The sequence below is a fragment of the Peromyscus californicus genome, unplaced genomic scaffold (assembly GCF_007827085.1).
Source record: "Peromyscus californicus insignis strain IS unplaced genomic scaffold, ASM782708v3 Scaffold_4__1_contigs__length_199733344, whole genome shotgun sequence".
NCBI classification, from domain to species: Eukaryota; Metazoa; Chordata; class Mammalia; order Rodentia; family Cricetidae; genus Peromyscus; species Peromyscus californicus.
Window position 1 is genome coordinate 63,096,979 of NW_026294562.1, and position 15,077 is coordinate 63,112,055.

Consider the following 15,077-nt stretch of genomic DNA (forward strand, 5'->3'; position numbering starts at 1 on the left):
AGCCATCCCACCATCAATCTCCAGGACTTCATCTTCCTAAGCTAAAACTTCTCCAACAGACACTGACTCCCTCCCCTGCTCCCCAGCCCCTGGCACCAGCATTTTTACTTTCTATGACAAGGTGATGACTCCAGGCTCCTCATGACTAGAATTAGAGTATTTGTTCTTTTGTGTGTTTGTTATTTCACCAGCACAAGGAAATGAATAACATCCCCCACCAAGTTCCTATGTTGACATCCTAAAAGTGGTGGTCTTAAAATGCTAGAAGGTGAGTGGGGTCATAAGTGGGTCTGTAAGACCCCAAGGGAGTGCTTGCAAGCCCTTCCCTGTGAGGATGAAATGAGAAGGCATGAGGATGAGCCAGGAAGTCTGTCTTCACCAGACAGCAAATCTGCCTTGCTTCAACTTCTAGCCTCTGGAACTGCGAGAAGCAAGCCGTTAAGTTGTAGTGTATTGAAGCCTAAACTAAGACAAATACCCTCTGAGTTCGTTCAGGCTGTAGTACGTTTGTTTAAAGCCTGATGTTTGCTGGGCAGTGGTCGCTCACACCTTTAATCCCAGTATGGGAGGCAAAGGCAGACTTATCTCTGTGAGTTCCGAGGCCAGCCTGGTCTACAGACTGTGTTCCAGGACAGCTGGGGCTACACAGAGGAATTCTGTCTTGAAAACAAAACAAAACAAAAACAGAAAAAGCCTGATGCTTTATGCTGAGATGAGGACATGCCATTCTCACAGTAATGTGATAGATCTCTCTTTTGGAAGCCATCTCAATATATTGCTCAATATATATTTGTCTTGAGCTCCTGGGTGCAGACAGTCCTGCTTCAGCCTTCCAGATAACTGTGACTACGGTTGTATGCCACCACCCCCAGCCAGGTAATACGTATGACCATGCCCAGGTTTTCATTGTCTGGGCTACAATGGACAGTGAGTAGGACAGCTGACCATCCACACTAGCCCTAGCATTTCAGTGGGATGTACCCAGGATCCCAAAATCTGCTCTGTTCAGAGCTTCGGTGTGGGGAAATGACTGCCTATTTGCTGTGGCAGTATGACGTCAGGGCTGTTCCGCAGCACCCTCAGCACCTGTCAGTGTGAGAATGGAGATCTATAGGGAAGCAGTTTCCATCTGAACCTCAGGGCATTTGGGTAAAATGCACCTAGTGAGGAAAGTCTTTAATCCCAGGACTCAGAAGGCAGAGGCCAGCAGATCTCTGAGTTCATGGCCAGTCTGGTCTACAGAGCAAGTTTCAGGCCAGCTGGGGCTACATAGTGAGATCCTGACTCAAACAAACAAGGGGTTGGAGGGCTTGAGGGGTGACAGCTGAGGCCTGTCTAAACTCCAGATGAACACATACATCATATCCAAGTATTCAAAGTTTGTTTTATGTTGTTAACACACAGCCCAGACCATGGTAACTGGCATGGTCACTACCCACTGCTCAACCAAAGTTCCCTATTCTGGAAGCAAAGTCTCAGGGCCTTTCTCCTGGTGAAGCCCAGTCCCCCCAAGAAGAGGGCACTGGACTCCCTGAGACTAGAGTTACAGAGAGTTGTGAGCCACCATGTGCTGGGGATCAAACCTGGGTCCTCTGGTGCTCTTAGCCATTGAACCATCTCTCCAGTCCCAATGTTCACTTATTAAATGTGGAAACACAGGGAAGTGTGTGTTAGCCATTGCTTCACCCACGTTCTAGAAGGAACAAGCAGAGGAGGTGACCACTCAGTAGGGGAAATCTTGAAACTGAGGCAATCGATTCATTGGTTATTTGTTTTTAACTTTTAAAAAATGTATAAATGGCCGGGCGATGGTGGCGCACGCCTTTAATCCCAGCACTCGGGAGGCAGAGGCAGGAGGATCTCTGTGAGTTCGAGGCCAGCCTGGGATACAGAGTGAGTTCCAGGACAGGCTCCAAAGCTGCACAGAGAAACCCTGTCTCAAAAAACCAAAAAAAGAAAAAGAAAAAAAATGTATGAGTGTTTTCTCTGTGTTTATGTCTGTGTACCATGCATGTACCTGGTGACTCAGAAGCCAGAAGAGGGCAATGGGTCCCTTGGAACTGGAATTACAGATGGTTGTGAGCCACCAAACCCCAGGAGTCGTCTCTCCAACCTCTTGTTGGTTTCATTTTTGTGGGTGCACTGAGCACATACTGCAGCCATTTGTTCTGAAAGCTGGAACAGGGTTTAAGATGCTCTATGGGAGATCTGTCTCAGTCCTGGGCCTAGCGTAGCACACCCAGACCTGTGTGTGCTGGGTTCTCATTGGTTTCATCCTGGTAGGACAGGAACCCACAGCCCTTGGCTTCAGAGAGTTCAAGACAATGGGATGTATACAGACTGCCCCCAAAAAGGAGCTCCTCCAAGCCCTGGTGAAGCTCCCAGCCATTTTAAACTATTTGGTCTCTGGCCCCAGCACCATTTAGGAGTTCTGGTTTGGTTTTGCCTCTATACGGGCTGGCCTCCTGTACAGGCCCTAATCCCATGAAGCCACTCACAAACTGAAGCAGAAAGCTTACTTCTCACCCTTCACCCATCACTGCCACCAAGTTGGGCAGCAGTGGCCATACCAGGGCCATCTGGGCTGGGGCATCAGAGATCCTAGGGCCAAGGCTGTGCCTGACCTGTTTTCGAAGGTGCTTATCTGGCATTTTTGTCCTTCCCACACGGACTTACTTCCTGAACTTTCCCACAATCTGTCAGGCCCCAGAGATTTGCGTGTCACCCCAGAACCAAGCGCCTAAGGGCTCTCCAGCTGTTGGAACCACCTCTCCTCTGGCCCCGCCCCAATCCATGTGGCACCGCCCTGCCCACAACTCCCGCCCACCACCCGTTCTGCAGCCATGGTTGCGCTCAAGGGCATCCCGAAAGTGCTGTCCCCGGAGCTGCTATTTGCGCTTGCGCGGATGGGGCATGGAGACGAGATTGGTGAGCTTGTAGAGAGCCCGCAGTGCGGACTTCTTAGCAGGGGTGCGATCCGCACCGGGAGCGTTTGACCGGCAGGGTCCAGGAAAGGCTGGGGACACTGCCGTAGTCACCTTGCCCTTGAGAACAGGAAGCCATCCAGCTGATTCAGGAAAGAGCTGAGCTGAGGCCTACCATTGGCCCAGGCCACAGAACTCTGAAAAGGGCAAATCAGGTTCCCAGTTCAGCAGCAGGGTAGTTCCCAGACTGCCCTGAGGTCTGCCTTGTTCTCTGTCCCTGGCTTGGTGCCCTAGGGCAAGGCAGGACAGCCAGAGGCTGGAGTGAAACTACTGGTTCCTCCTCCCAGACACTAGTTTCATTGTCTCGGTTTTTTTTTTCTACTGCTCTGAAGGGGGATAATGGGGTGACCCATGATCTGTCCCCACTAACTGGAGTGGAAGGGATATACTGGCCGGGCGTGTGGACATCCCACATGGTGGACTGTGCTGATAATACACAAGGATTTGTGGCTTTGTGACATGTGAGCTGACCATCTGGGAGGGAGAACCGCACTGACTGGAAACCGTTTTTCCCCTCCTCTCCCTTCAGTTCTTGCAGATGCGAACTTCCCTACTTCCTCCATCTGCCAGTGCGGGCCTGTGGAGATCCGAGCAGATGGTGAGCACCATAGGCGGACACCGTCCTGATTCTGTGACCTCTCTGTCCTGGCCCCTCCTTCCTGTGGACTGGCTGCTGACTGACAAATGACAGTTTTAGACAGGTAGGGTTACAGGTCAGGGTGAGAGCAGAAGCCTGACCCCTGCTCTGCCCTCCTAGGCCTGGACATCCCACAGCTCCTGGAGGCTGTGCTGGAGCTGCTGCCCCTGGACACCTATGTGGAAAGCCCGGTGAGGAGCAAAAGCTGTGCTGCTGATCTGGGCCTCACTTTCCTCTTTGCCAGACTTCACGTGTCCCCTAAGGGCACCCTCCCTCAGAGGAGCCCCGGAGGTGCCTAGGGCCACAGAGCTGATCCCTCTCTCCCCAGGTTGCTGTCATGGAACTAGTGCCCAGTGACAAGGAGAGGGGCCTGCAGACCCCAATATGGAACCGTTATGAATCCCTGCTGCTCAAAGCTGACTGCAAGGTGAGCGCAGCCCCAGTCATGGGACCCTCTGTCTCCCCGGAGGCTCAGGAAGAAGGAACTATGGGCATGGAGATGGCAGAAGACACACCCATTCTCCCTAAGGAGCCATTGGCAGGCCTGAGCAGGACCAACTTGAGGATTCCTGTCCTGGGCAGGGGACTTCCAGGGCAGTTTAGAGGGTCTAGACAGCAGTTCTCAACATGTGGGTCATCAGAAAACAGAGATATTTACATTAGGATTCATAACAGTGGTATGAAGTAGCAACGAAAATAATTTTATGGTTGGGAGTCACTTCAACATGAGGAACTATATTAAAGGGTCGCAGCGTTAGGAAGGTTGAGAACCGCTGCTCTAGAGCCTGGCTGAGCTGAGTCCACATCTGGCAGGCACCTTGTCCATCACAGACTCAGACAGAGATATGAAAGATGCCCCCTCGTCCCTGGTTCCCTGAGACCCCAGCATCAGGAGAACCAGAGGAATGGCGCTTAGAGGACCAGAGGGTTCCATTGCTGCTACCTCCTAACTATTTCCTGATAGGGTACTCAACTCAGGAGTCCACCCAGAGGACTTTCAGGCAAGGTCCCTCCAACCTTGCCATTTTGTCTTCCAGAAAGCTCTGATGAAGATAGAGAGATTTGAATTTTATGAACGTGCAAAAAAGGCATTTGCTGTTGTTGCAACTGGGTGAGTTTCTGCTGCATCCAGGTGACCTGGGCAAGTCCTTATCCAGGTCCCTGGGAACTGCCTCCACTTCTGCTTTCCCCAGAAAGACAAGAGGGATTTGGGTGGCAGAGTTCCAGGACATTGTTGAGCAGGAGGGACAGAAGCAGAAAAGGGCAAAGTTAGAATCTCGGCACCCTGACCCTCCCGCAGGGAGACGGCACTCTATGGAAACATCATCCTCAAGAAGGGGACTCTTGACCTCGGACCCTGATAGAGACCACCTGAACCCAATCAGCAAGCTACCCCTTGACAGCACCCAGACCTGGACCCCAGCCTGGGGTTCAAGAGGTTGGCAGATCTTGAGAGACTCTGCTGACCCTGACAGAGATTTCCCCTTCCCTGATTTGTGAAATTGAGAGGGGAGGGGAGAGCAATCACTGTCAATCTTTAAAGGTTTTGTACTCGGAAACCTGTCTTGTGGTGAGTTTCTGGGAGGCCATTAGCTTCCAAATAAGCACCCCCTCCCCATCCTTGCTGAATCCTCAGGTGGAAAATCCGCATGGGGAATAAAGCATGGGGCTGGTTTTGAGGGCTGGGAGCTGGGCAGGAGCTAGGCCTGGGTAGGAACCTGAGAGCTGGATTGGGTCTGTGGCTGTGGCCTGGGCCTAGGCAAAGGGCTAGGCTGGTCATTGGTGTTGGGTGAGATGCACAGCAGGGAGCTGGATGTGGCTGCACTGGGTGCTTGTGGGGGTTGAGAATTTCTGCATTACCCACTTGGGTTGCAACACACAATGACTCTTGACTAGGGAGGGCCAATCTGAGTTCTAGGCCAGAGGGCAGAGCTGAGCTGGACACTTTAGATGGGAGGGTGCTGACACTCAGATATGACTGCTCAGCTGCTAGAGAGGGTGATGCTGACCTCCCTGGTTCAAGGTCAGAGAGGTCTGGGTCCCACCATGCCTATGTTTGGCAGGTTGAGCACCCACTACCTATGTATGCATGAGCAGCTGTTAAGCCCTGGAACTCAGATGCAACCTGGCTGCTTCCAGCTTTGAATCCTCAGTTGTCCCAGGTGGTAAAGGATCAATTGGGGCTCATAATTGCAAAAGGAAATAGTAAGATTGGAGGGGAGGAACTTAGGAGGGCCTGAAACAGTTTCCCTACTGAGTGCTTGGATGTGTCTGCACCACATGTCTGCCGACTCTTGGTGAATGTTCATAGTGGCTTTGTCTGTACTAGCCAAACGCTGCAGACAACCAAGAGTCGAGCAGGTGAGTAGACAGGCCCTGTGATGAAGCAAGCGCTCTTAACGGTTGAGCTCTCTCTCCAGCCCCAGTTCTCCTTTAGGAGGAAATGCCCACAGAGCTTCCTGGCTCAGGCAAAGCTGGAAAGGAACTTGGCCACAATAATACCCTGGGCAGGTAGATGCTTTTGGTCCCAATGAGACACCGGGCACTTGGAACCCCAGCATCTGCAGGTCCTCTGCTTAGATCCGGGGAATGTGAAGGTGGGATAGCTCAAATTTTAACCATGGATCTGACCTCACGGGCACTGGACCGAGTGCTCACTGGGAACTGCTTCCTGACCACCTGCACCTGAATCTCTAACTTGATGGAGGAATGCCATTGAAAGGTTTGGTAATAATCTCTATTGTCAACACTACTGGGTGAAGAAGTGCCTGGAAAATTAATAAAGCACCCCAGGGTCGGTCTAGAGTGTCTCCAGAGAGGATTTGCTGTGCATGGGAAGACCTGCATGTTTCCAGGACTAGGCTAGGGGCCAGAAGTGATAAAGTGGGAAAGTAGAGCACCCGTGGTGTCCTTATGTGGGATTTGGTGCTACCTGGGACCTGGGTAAGATTTTGGCACCTCTGCTTTGCTGAGAAGGGACCATGAATAGATTTATTTAGATTCGGATTCTTACCAGGATGGCAGGCGGAGTACCCTGAGATGAGAACTGTGCCTGAGGTCACTGTCAGAGCCTTGCTATTCATCTTCAGGACCCTGGACTTGGAACGCTGGACTGTAATGTGGAGACGCTAGATTTATCTATAACGTGGACTCACCTGTAGTGTGGGGGCAGTGGACTCAAGTAATATGAAGACCCCTGATTCATCTAGGAGATGGAGCATTGGCTCCTGCTTCATGGGGCTTAGAGGCCAGGGTGCATGTGAGCCGTCACTCCTCCCACTCATGTCCTTGGAGGAGTGGGGACATGAGACACACATCGAGTTCTCGGGTGCGTGAGATCAATAAATAACCTACATGGCTGCTTGGGGTTTGGGTGCATTGGGATGGAGAGCTGATGGCCTCTCTTAAGCTGAAAAATGTGGGGCTCTGCGGCCCCTAGTGCCTCCCTCCCACTGCAAGGGTGGGATTGGTAGTCACCCTGGTACCTATATGCCATGTGTGAAGTAATTCATCTTAGGTGCTTAGGCCTGAGTGAGGCCATGTGGACAGGCACCCCAGAAAGATCCAAGTGCTGCCCAGAAAACTAGGACAGAAAGTATGTGTCCTGACTCACTCTTCTGAGCACCTACATCTGTGTGGACCTGTTTACCTACGTATCTATATGCATATGCGCAGCCACACACCTCTATACCTGTGCACACATGCAGCTATGTACCTGCCACCCCATACCTCTGTGCTTGTGTAACTACCTACATACTCTATGGAACTACACATGGGCACCACCTATATACATCTTTGTAACTATGTACCTGTTCATGCCTGTACCTATGTGTCTGAACATTTCGCTGTGCGTTTGTGCACGTGTGTACCTATACACATGTGATACCATATACAGTCATCAACCTGAGTCCCACCTAACCTCTTGCCCATTCATCAGACATTTCCTTTCTCAGGCTCTTCTGTGCGAATTCCCAGAGAGGTTTCACTTCCCTGCTGAGGCGGCTGCTGCCAACTGGTTCCCACACACTTGACTGCTGATGTAATATCACTTCATCTCCACATTCAGAGAGATGGGCCCAAGGAGGAGAACTGTTCATGAGTTGAATGTCAGCTAGACCCTGTGCCCCATAGAAAGCTTTTAGTGAGCCATAAGTAGGGCAGTGATACTGCTTCCTCCTAGACACAGCTGCTGTGCCCCAGGACTGCTGACCTTAAAGATACTCAAGGCTTCTACCTGTTTGCAGGTGTTTATTTTTTGCTAGCTGGGGAGTCAGTGGTCACAACAGTCTGGGCCTCAGAACAGGAGTGGGAGAGTGGTTAGAGCTATTCGGAGTCCTCCAGAGAGTGGAAGATGTGGTCAAGGTCCTCCTCTGGCCCCTGGAGCACCTGACGATACATCACGGGCCACGGCTGGGGCACTTCCTCCTCTTGGACCTCCTCATACGTCGGATGGTGGAGGCTGTCAAGATCTAGTTCTGGACCGTAGTGAGGGTTCCGAAAGCGACTCAGGATGTCTTCAGTCTCCACCCAGGTCATGGCATCTGGGGAGAGGCAGAAATAGATGTAGCCTCAGTCTCCCTCACAAGTTCCTCCTCACTGGCCTTCTGTCCAAATGGCCCCCATGATGTGGCCTTGGTCCCACTCTGACCTGAACGCTTTTCCTCAGCAGCTGCAAGCTTCTCCTTGGACACAGGCAGCAGTGCCCCCAGCTGGCGGTCCTTCTCCAGGGGTTCCACAGCTCTGGCACCCAAGGCCCTGCCACCACGAGTAGGGTAAGGTTCACACACAGGTGGGAAGAATTAGACATGGCCAGCCCCACTTCAGAAGACATTCTCTGCCCCCCCACCCCCCGGCAGCTGATGGACCTGGGAAGCTACTCCATACCCACCCACTTTATCAACTGCCCTGTAAGACCCGGGACGAGTACATGGCTTTGTGCCCCTAGCATCTCTAAAGCACTGGGTGCAGAGGTGGGGTCTGAGAAGATCAGAGCCTTCCCTGGGCAGGGTCCTCAAGGGCAAGGGAGGTAATATATTGTGCTGTTCTAAAACTTAGTTCATTGGAGGCTGCAGGGAGAACTGAGTCTGGGAGATGGCCAGGGGTCCCGGGGAGATGACCAGGAGTTCCTGAGAGATGGCTTGGGGGCCGTGGGAGATGGCCTGGGGCTCCTGGGAGGGAACTCCCAAGGAGACATCTGTAGGATTTGAGTATCACCTCCTAAAAGCTTCTGAACAGCCATGTTCTCCATCCCCCACTGCACCAGGCCACACTTGCTTTCTGGGGTACTTACTTCTCTGTTTCCTGCTCAAGGATCACATGTTTGCCTTTGGTCTTGACAGGGACCTAGGAGAGTAAGTCACAGGTGGAGATTTTGCCAGTTAGTAGCCCAAGGTTGGAAGACACCCAGGGAGAGGCCACTCTCAGACCCACATACAGGCAGGGCTTCAGCTCAACCTGTGTTTAATTCTAGGGGGATAAAGGTCACTGTGGCTATCAGGATTACAGGTAAGGAATTTAGGACCCCAGCCTGTCCCCAAATGGCCAGCCTACCTGAAAACCTGGCCAGCTTAGGAGAAAGTAGAGTTCTTTAGCAGGTACCTGGGGCTCACCTTGGACTCTGCACCCTCACTACACCCCGGATTTTTGCACTAGTTAAAGCTGTGCTTGCCCCTCCCAAATCCTGGCTAGTGGCCCAGAAGGTAGTCAGCTCCTCTGAATTTAACACCTTTGAGACAAAGTACCAGGGGAAGTGACGCAAAGGATGACCCTGCGGAAGTGACCAGCTCTAAGAAACCGTGGATGGCTGAGAAGGGTGTGCCTTCCCCATCCTCCTTCATAGCCACGTGTGCAGACTGAGTGGACTTGGCCCAGAGCAAGCTCAGTTCTTCATACTGGGCCCTCTGTCACCAGTTTAGACCACACCCTCAGTGAGTATGCCAGGGTAAGTATGAAGAAGACTCACCTCATACAGGGTCTTCCTAGGTGTTTCAACGTCCATGTCCCCACCTCTAATCTGTGTCATGAAGCCCATATCCTCCCATCCTGGGGTCATCTGAGTGTCATAGAGACCCATGTCCCTACCTGGTAACATGGGTGCCATGGAGGACCATGTTCCCTCATCCTGGGATCACCTGGGTGTCGTGGAGATTCACATCCCCATGTGGTTACATGGGTGTGATGGAGACCCATGTCCTTCGGGTCACTTGGATGTTATGGAAGCCCATATCCTCACCTAGTAACCTTGAGTGTCATGGAGATTTGTCCACTAGACCCCAGAAGGGTCCATGCCCTTCTCTTCCTGAGGCCCCTCCTCAATGCTCACATGGTGCAGCTACCACATTCACCACATGGCCTCTGCCCTGCCTCCCCTCTCCTTGCCCAGCTTGGGGTGGAGAAAAAGAGGCCCTTTCCAATACTCCATGCTAACTGGGCAGAGGTTGGCAGCCAGAGATGGGGCGAGGTAGAGGGGCCCCTGCATACCTGTAGTGCTGGAATTGCACCTGCCTCCTGCAGCAGCACAGCCACCAGACAGGTGGCCAGGAGAAACCTGAGGGACCAGAGAAGGAATGTGAGGTGGTGAGGGGTCACCTCAACTCCTGACGCTCCAGTCAAGACCTACTGGGGCTGGTGGCATGTGTCTTGGAGAGTGAGACCAAGGGTAGGTCCCTGATAATCCATTGGTAGACTTTGACTTTGATCTCACAAGAAAGAACCTGCAGGCAGGATAAGCAAGCAAGATGCTCAGGGCACTCCTGCTCCATGTCTTGAGGCCAAGTTCTCCACCTGTGGCCAAGATACCCATGTCCTGGGCAGATCCTACTGTGACAGGACACTGGCAGTCAGTGCTGAGGATTCCAGAGGCCATACAAGGACACACATGTGGGCCTGCACACACCTATGCATGACAGCATCGACAGGATGGATGGAGGCCCTAGCACAATGCCATGCCACAACACCCCTGAGGCCACAACCCATGGTATTGGGGGTAACTTCTAGTAGGCTTTCAGGTGGCCAGTAGCCCCAGCCCCATCATGCAGAACAGAAGGAATGGCAGGTATTTCTGAACATGTGATTGTAGAAAGATATTCATGTGTGTGAAGTATGCATGTGTTTATGTTATATGATATGCATGTGTATGCATCATGTGCATGGTGTGTGTGTGTGTGTGTGTGTGTGTGTGTGTGTGTGTGTGTACTAAAGCCTCAAAGAATCCTTCTCTCTTCTCTGTGATTCAGCACTTTGTGATAGGTGCTGAGAAATGTCTTTCTGTATGCTGTGAATATGTGTTGCTCTGATTGGTTGATAAATAAAGCTGCATTGGCTTACGGCAAGGCAGCTTAGAGGCAGGAGGGAAATCCAAGCAAAGAGACAGGAAAGAGACAGGCAGGAAGAGAGATGCCAGCCACAGCCAAAGGAGCAGCAAGATGCCAGCAGACTGGTAAAGCCACGGAACACATGGCAAAATATAGATTAACAGAAATGGGTTAATTTATGATATAAGAACTAGCTAGCAAGAGGCCTGCCATAGGCCATATAATTGGTAATAAATATTAAGCCTCTGAATGATTATTTTATAAATGACTGAGGGACCGCAGGGCCGGGCAGGACCTGAGAAAACTTCCTACTACAATAGGGGTCAAAAGACAGCAGGTGGGGATCTGGCCAGATAGGGTTGAGTAGCCCTGTCTTACCTTAGAACCACTAGACAGAGGCCTATTTGTATGCTGGGCAGAGAGAGATGAACATGGAGAACCTCGTGCTAGCCTTTTGTCCTCTCTCCCCTCTACCTCCATGATAATTCAGGTCCTACAGGGGTCCAAGGTCTCCCTGAAAATTAAGCTCTAGCCTGATTCCTGCCCTGCCTATACTCCCGCCAGTCCTCAAAGGCCTGCTACATATTCCCCTGCCTCCCCTCCCCTGCCACTGTCCCCTTTCTTTTGGGCCATCACAGCCTCAAATTGTTGCCTCTTGCCAGGGGGCCTTTAGTATCTAATGTTCTACTGGCCTAGGGACCCCATGGAACAACTCACCCGCATGCATATCTGGAGGCCACTTGGGCTGCTATTATAGATAAATCCTGGATTTCAGACCTGAGGGTGGGTGTTTTACAGAAAAGAGAGGGTCTTTCCCTCCCTCTCTCCTTCCTCCCTTTCTTCCCCTAAGATACTCCCCTGTAATCAAGCTTCAGATGGGGATGGACTAACACCCAGGGCCTATCTCTAAGCCAGAGCTCCTGGATTCAGACCCAGTGTGACCTTAACCACACAGCCAGCCCCACCCTGGCCAATGCCCAGCTGCCAACTTTTATGGGTAGGAAAGTTAGGACCCAGGGGCCATGGCATCACCTCTTCATGACTGGGGCTCCCTCTCGGTGCTGAGGAGCTCTAGGCGAGTAGAGAAGCTGCGGATTCCAGTGTCCAGGTGCCTGGTCCTCTTTCTCCCAACCCTGGCTGCTTAGGATTTTATTGCCGCTACGTGGGTGTGTCTGACCAGAGGTCAGGGGCCAGCAATGGCTTAGCCAAAGGCCGCCCTGCCCCACCATATAACTTGAGCCGTGAGCACAGACTGAGCCACCGGGAGACTTTTGATCTCTTCTTACCTGTCAGTTCTACCATGACCTGCCCACTTTAGCACCAGATCTCCCACCACAGCACCACTGGCTCCTGTTCCCTCTGGCCACCACAGCTGAAGTCTTCTGCATAGGTAGACACTTGGCTCTGTGCCTTCAAATGTTACCCCTCAGCCCCCTATGGGGCTAAGCTTCAGACTGACAGCCACAATACCACTGTAGCTGAGTGTCCCCAGGGCTGGCTCAGGGTGGGGATTCTACAGGATAGAGTAAAGATCATAAAAACGCCAGGCTCTGCAAGGCTTCTTGGCCCCACCCCTTTCTTTTGGGACTTCAGGATAAAGCAGTTGTCACTCCAAGAAAGAGCTGCCCCTTGGGACGCTCCCACCAAATCATGGATAAGTGGGCACATCACCTTCAGAAAGACTCAGGGAACTGGTGTCCCCTGGTGGCGATAAGGCAGTCACTGCAAGTAGAGCTTCAGGGACACCCAAAAGCAAGGAAGCCATCTGGCCTGGGTATGCCCCAGACTGTTGAAATTCGAAGAGACAATATTGAGAAACCACTTGAATTCACAGTAACAGAGATCCATTTATAACAATCTTCCTCAGAGTAATGGGGACAGGCAGCAGCACTGGAAGAAGGCACGCGCCATCCCACCACAGTCCAACGCTCCCTCTGTGAGTCCAAGGTTACCTTGTGTGGTGATTTCAATGAGAATGCCCCCTGCATTGGCTTGTATATTTTAATACTTTGGCCCCAGTGGGTGGAACTGTTTAGGAAGGATTAAGAGGTGTGGCCTTGTTGGGGGAGCTGTGTCACTGAGGGTAGGCTTTAAGGTTTATAATGCCTATGCCATTCCCAGTTATCTCTCTCTTCCTTTTCCTACCCCCGCCCCAACTCTTTCTCTCTGTTGTAGGAATCTAACAAAGTCACTGTATCTAGGGTAAACATTAGAATATATAGTTGTTTCTAGAAGTATTTTGACCTTGAAGAAATCATTGTGGAAAACAGTGATTGTTTTCCATGATTTATAGAATTACTTTTCTGAGCGAGCTTTACAGCCTTTGTGTGACAATGGCCATAATACACTTGTGGCACACCTGAAGCTCTTGGGTTATTGGGTACTGCAAATGTACACAGTAAGGACTGAAGTGTCAGGGATGTGATGTTTTCCTTCAGAAAAACAGAAATATTAGATCACGACTTTGGTATGAAGAACTTTAACGGATAGATTAGATCAGGGACTTTAGTATGAAGAACTTGTTTACCCAAAAAGCAACTTCGTGTGACAATACATAAATATGCCTTTGCATCACTGTTTGAGGCTGTTCCTCCCTGTTGCCACACAAGCCTAAAGAATTCATCTTGGAGTGATCTCCTTCTTCTGCCAACGCACACAACACAGAACGCCCAATATTTGGCACCCAAATGAATATCTTAATATAATTACTGATTTTCAACATGCAGAAGGAGTTGTGTCACATATAGAAATGGCTGAACTTATTCCTGATAATTTGGAATTAACTTTATTATTTATACAACTGCAACAGGCAATCTCAGAAAGACATTACCCACTTTATATTACTCATTCATCTCATACTGTATTAACAAAAGGAAATGAAATTAACTTATTTTAATTTAATTTTAATTAAATTAACTATTAATAAAAAATGTATTAAAAGCTTCAAATTTTCATTAAAACATCATGTTAATAGTAAAGGCTTGAAAATTATTTCATAACCTGATGATAAACTAAAAAAATTATTAAAAAACTGTCCTACTTGTTCTTTACATAATCAAATTCCTTTACCTGTAGGAAGTAATCCTAAGGACACTAAAAAAATAAAGTTTGACAAATGGATGTATTTCACTTAACAAATTTTTTTAATTAAAATATATTCATCATACTATTGATATACACTCTGGATCTCAATGGACATCTGACTTAGGTTCTGAAAAGGCTGATTGTATAATTACACATCTATTGAAGACAATGACTATAATGGACACACTGATAAAAATTAAAACTGATAATGCTCCTTCTTATCATCCAGTAAAATGAAACAATTTTTTACACATTGTAACATAAAACACATTACAGGAATATCGTATAATCCTACAGGACAAACAATTGTCAAAGTATCTAATCACTCACACTCTAAAAGAGATGCTTTGTACGCAGAAGGGGGATGCGAGGGTTCCCAGGGATAGATTACATAATGCTTTACTAACTTTAAATTTTTTAAATACTAATGAAGCAGAGACAACAGCTGCTGAAAGGCATTGAATCATAAAAATCTGCTGGACTGAGTCAGCCTGTGTATTACATGGATGTTTTAACATCAGAATGGAAACCAGGGAAGGTGTTATGATGGAGTTTGAGGTTATGCTTATGTTTCTATAGAGACAAAAAGTTGTGGAAGAAAGAGATACAGGAAGCCCTTAAAGCAGACAGCTGGTCCTCCTACATGGGACAGCTTAAGAAATTGACTGAACAAGGGGAAGCAACAGTTGAGCTGGCTAGCAAACCTTTGAATGCTACAACTTGGTGCCTTGCTCTGTTGTCTGTGGTAACTGTACAGGTAACAGGGACGAATCGTACTTACTGTGCTTATATTCAGAATCCACCAATTAACAAGGGGTAAGTTGGGGAGATAGAGATATTCCTGTTGTGCTCAATGAATCCTCTCAGCTACCTTTTGTTGCCTGGGGTCAGCCTCCAGCAGCGCAGAATTTGAAGGGAAATCCAGAGTCGGCCTACTGTGACTTTTTTATCTGAGGGGCTTAGGGGAAAGACATACACGCTCTCTTGATGGTTTCCTTTATTCATCTGTATTCTCCTTTCTCTTTTCTTATCTCTATCCAGAAATGTCCCTCTGTCTCT

At 49.8% G+C, this 15,077-nt stretch overlaps 2 protein-coding genes across 5 annotated transcripts; one reads left to right on the forward strand and one right to left on the reverse strand.

Annotated features, from left to right (window-relative positions):
- The first annotated feature begins 56 nt into the window (after nt 1-56).
- Nucleotides 57-7,852, forward strand: Fuom (fucose mutarotase). 4 transcript variants are annotated; one of them, XM_052713034.1, is made up of 6 exons: nt 57-2,928; nt 3,514-3,582; nt 3,742-3,812; nt 3,950-4,048; nt 4,659-4,732; nt 6,638-7,852. In XM_052713034.1, exons 1-6 carry the CDS (start codon nt 2,844-2,846, stop codon nt 6,657-6,659), a joined length of 420 nt encoding a protein of 139 aa, XP_052568994.1. In that variant the 5' UTR covers nt 57-2,843; the 3' UTR covers nt 6,660-7,852. The 4 variants fall into 4 exon arrangements, with proteins under 4 accessions (XP_052568994.1, XP_052568993.1, XP_052568996.1 ...); XM_052713033.1 differs by lacking the exon at nt 6,638-7,852 and adding an exon at nt 4,922-5,180; XM_052713036.1 differs by lacking the exon at nt 6,638-7,852 and adding an exon at nt 5,025-5,180.
- Nucleotides 7,853-7,937: 85 nt separating this feature from the next.
- Prap1 (proline rich acidic protein 1) lies at nt 7,938-11,974 on the reverse strand. The gene is made up of 5 exons (XM_052760121.1): nt 11,967-11,974; nt 10,102-10,168; nt 8,912-8,964; nt 8,270-8,376; nt 7,938-8,162 (listed from the first exon to the last, which is right to left on the reverse strand). Exons 1-5 carry the CDS (start codon nt 11,972-11,974, stop codon nt 7,945-7,947), a joined length of 453 nt encoding a protein of 150 aa, XP_052616081.1. The 3' UTR covers nt 7,938-7,944.
- Between the last annotated feature and the right edge of the window lie 3,103 nt (nt 11,975-15,077).

What these genes read in the sequence shown, in the direction of transcription:
- Prap1 (XM_052760121.1), bottom strand. An exon ending in CTTGAGCAGGAAACAGAGAA is followed by an intron (nt 8,377 to 8,911) that starts GTAAGTACCCCA and finishes TCGTGGTGGCAG; the next exon opens with GGCCTTGGGTGCCAGAGCTG. An exon ending in TGCTGAGGAAAAGCGTTCAG is followed by an intron (nt 8,163 to 8,269) that starts GTCAGAGTGGGA and finishes GCCTCTCCCCAG; the next exon opens with ATGCCATGACCTGGGTGGAG.
- Fuom (XM_052713036.1), top strand. Translation starts at nt 2,844, where the DNA reads ATGGTTGCGCTCAAGGGCATCCCGAAAGTGCTGTCCCCGGAGCTGCTA. An exon ending in GGGGCATGGAGACGAGATTG is followed by an intron (nt 2,929 to 3,513) that starts GTGAGCTTGTAG and finishes CTCTCCCTTCAG; the next exon opens with TTCTTGCAGATGCGAACTTC. An exon ending in TGTGGAGATCCGAGCAGATG is followed by an intron (nt 3,583 to 3,741) that starts GTGAGCACCATA and finishes CTGCCCTCCTAG; the next exon opens with GCCTGGACATCCCACAGCTC.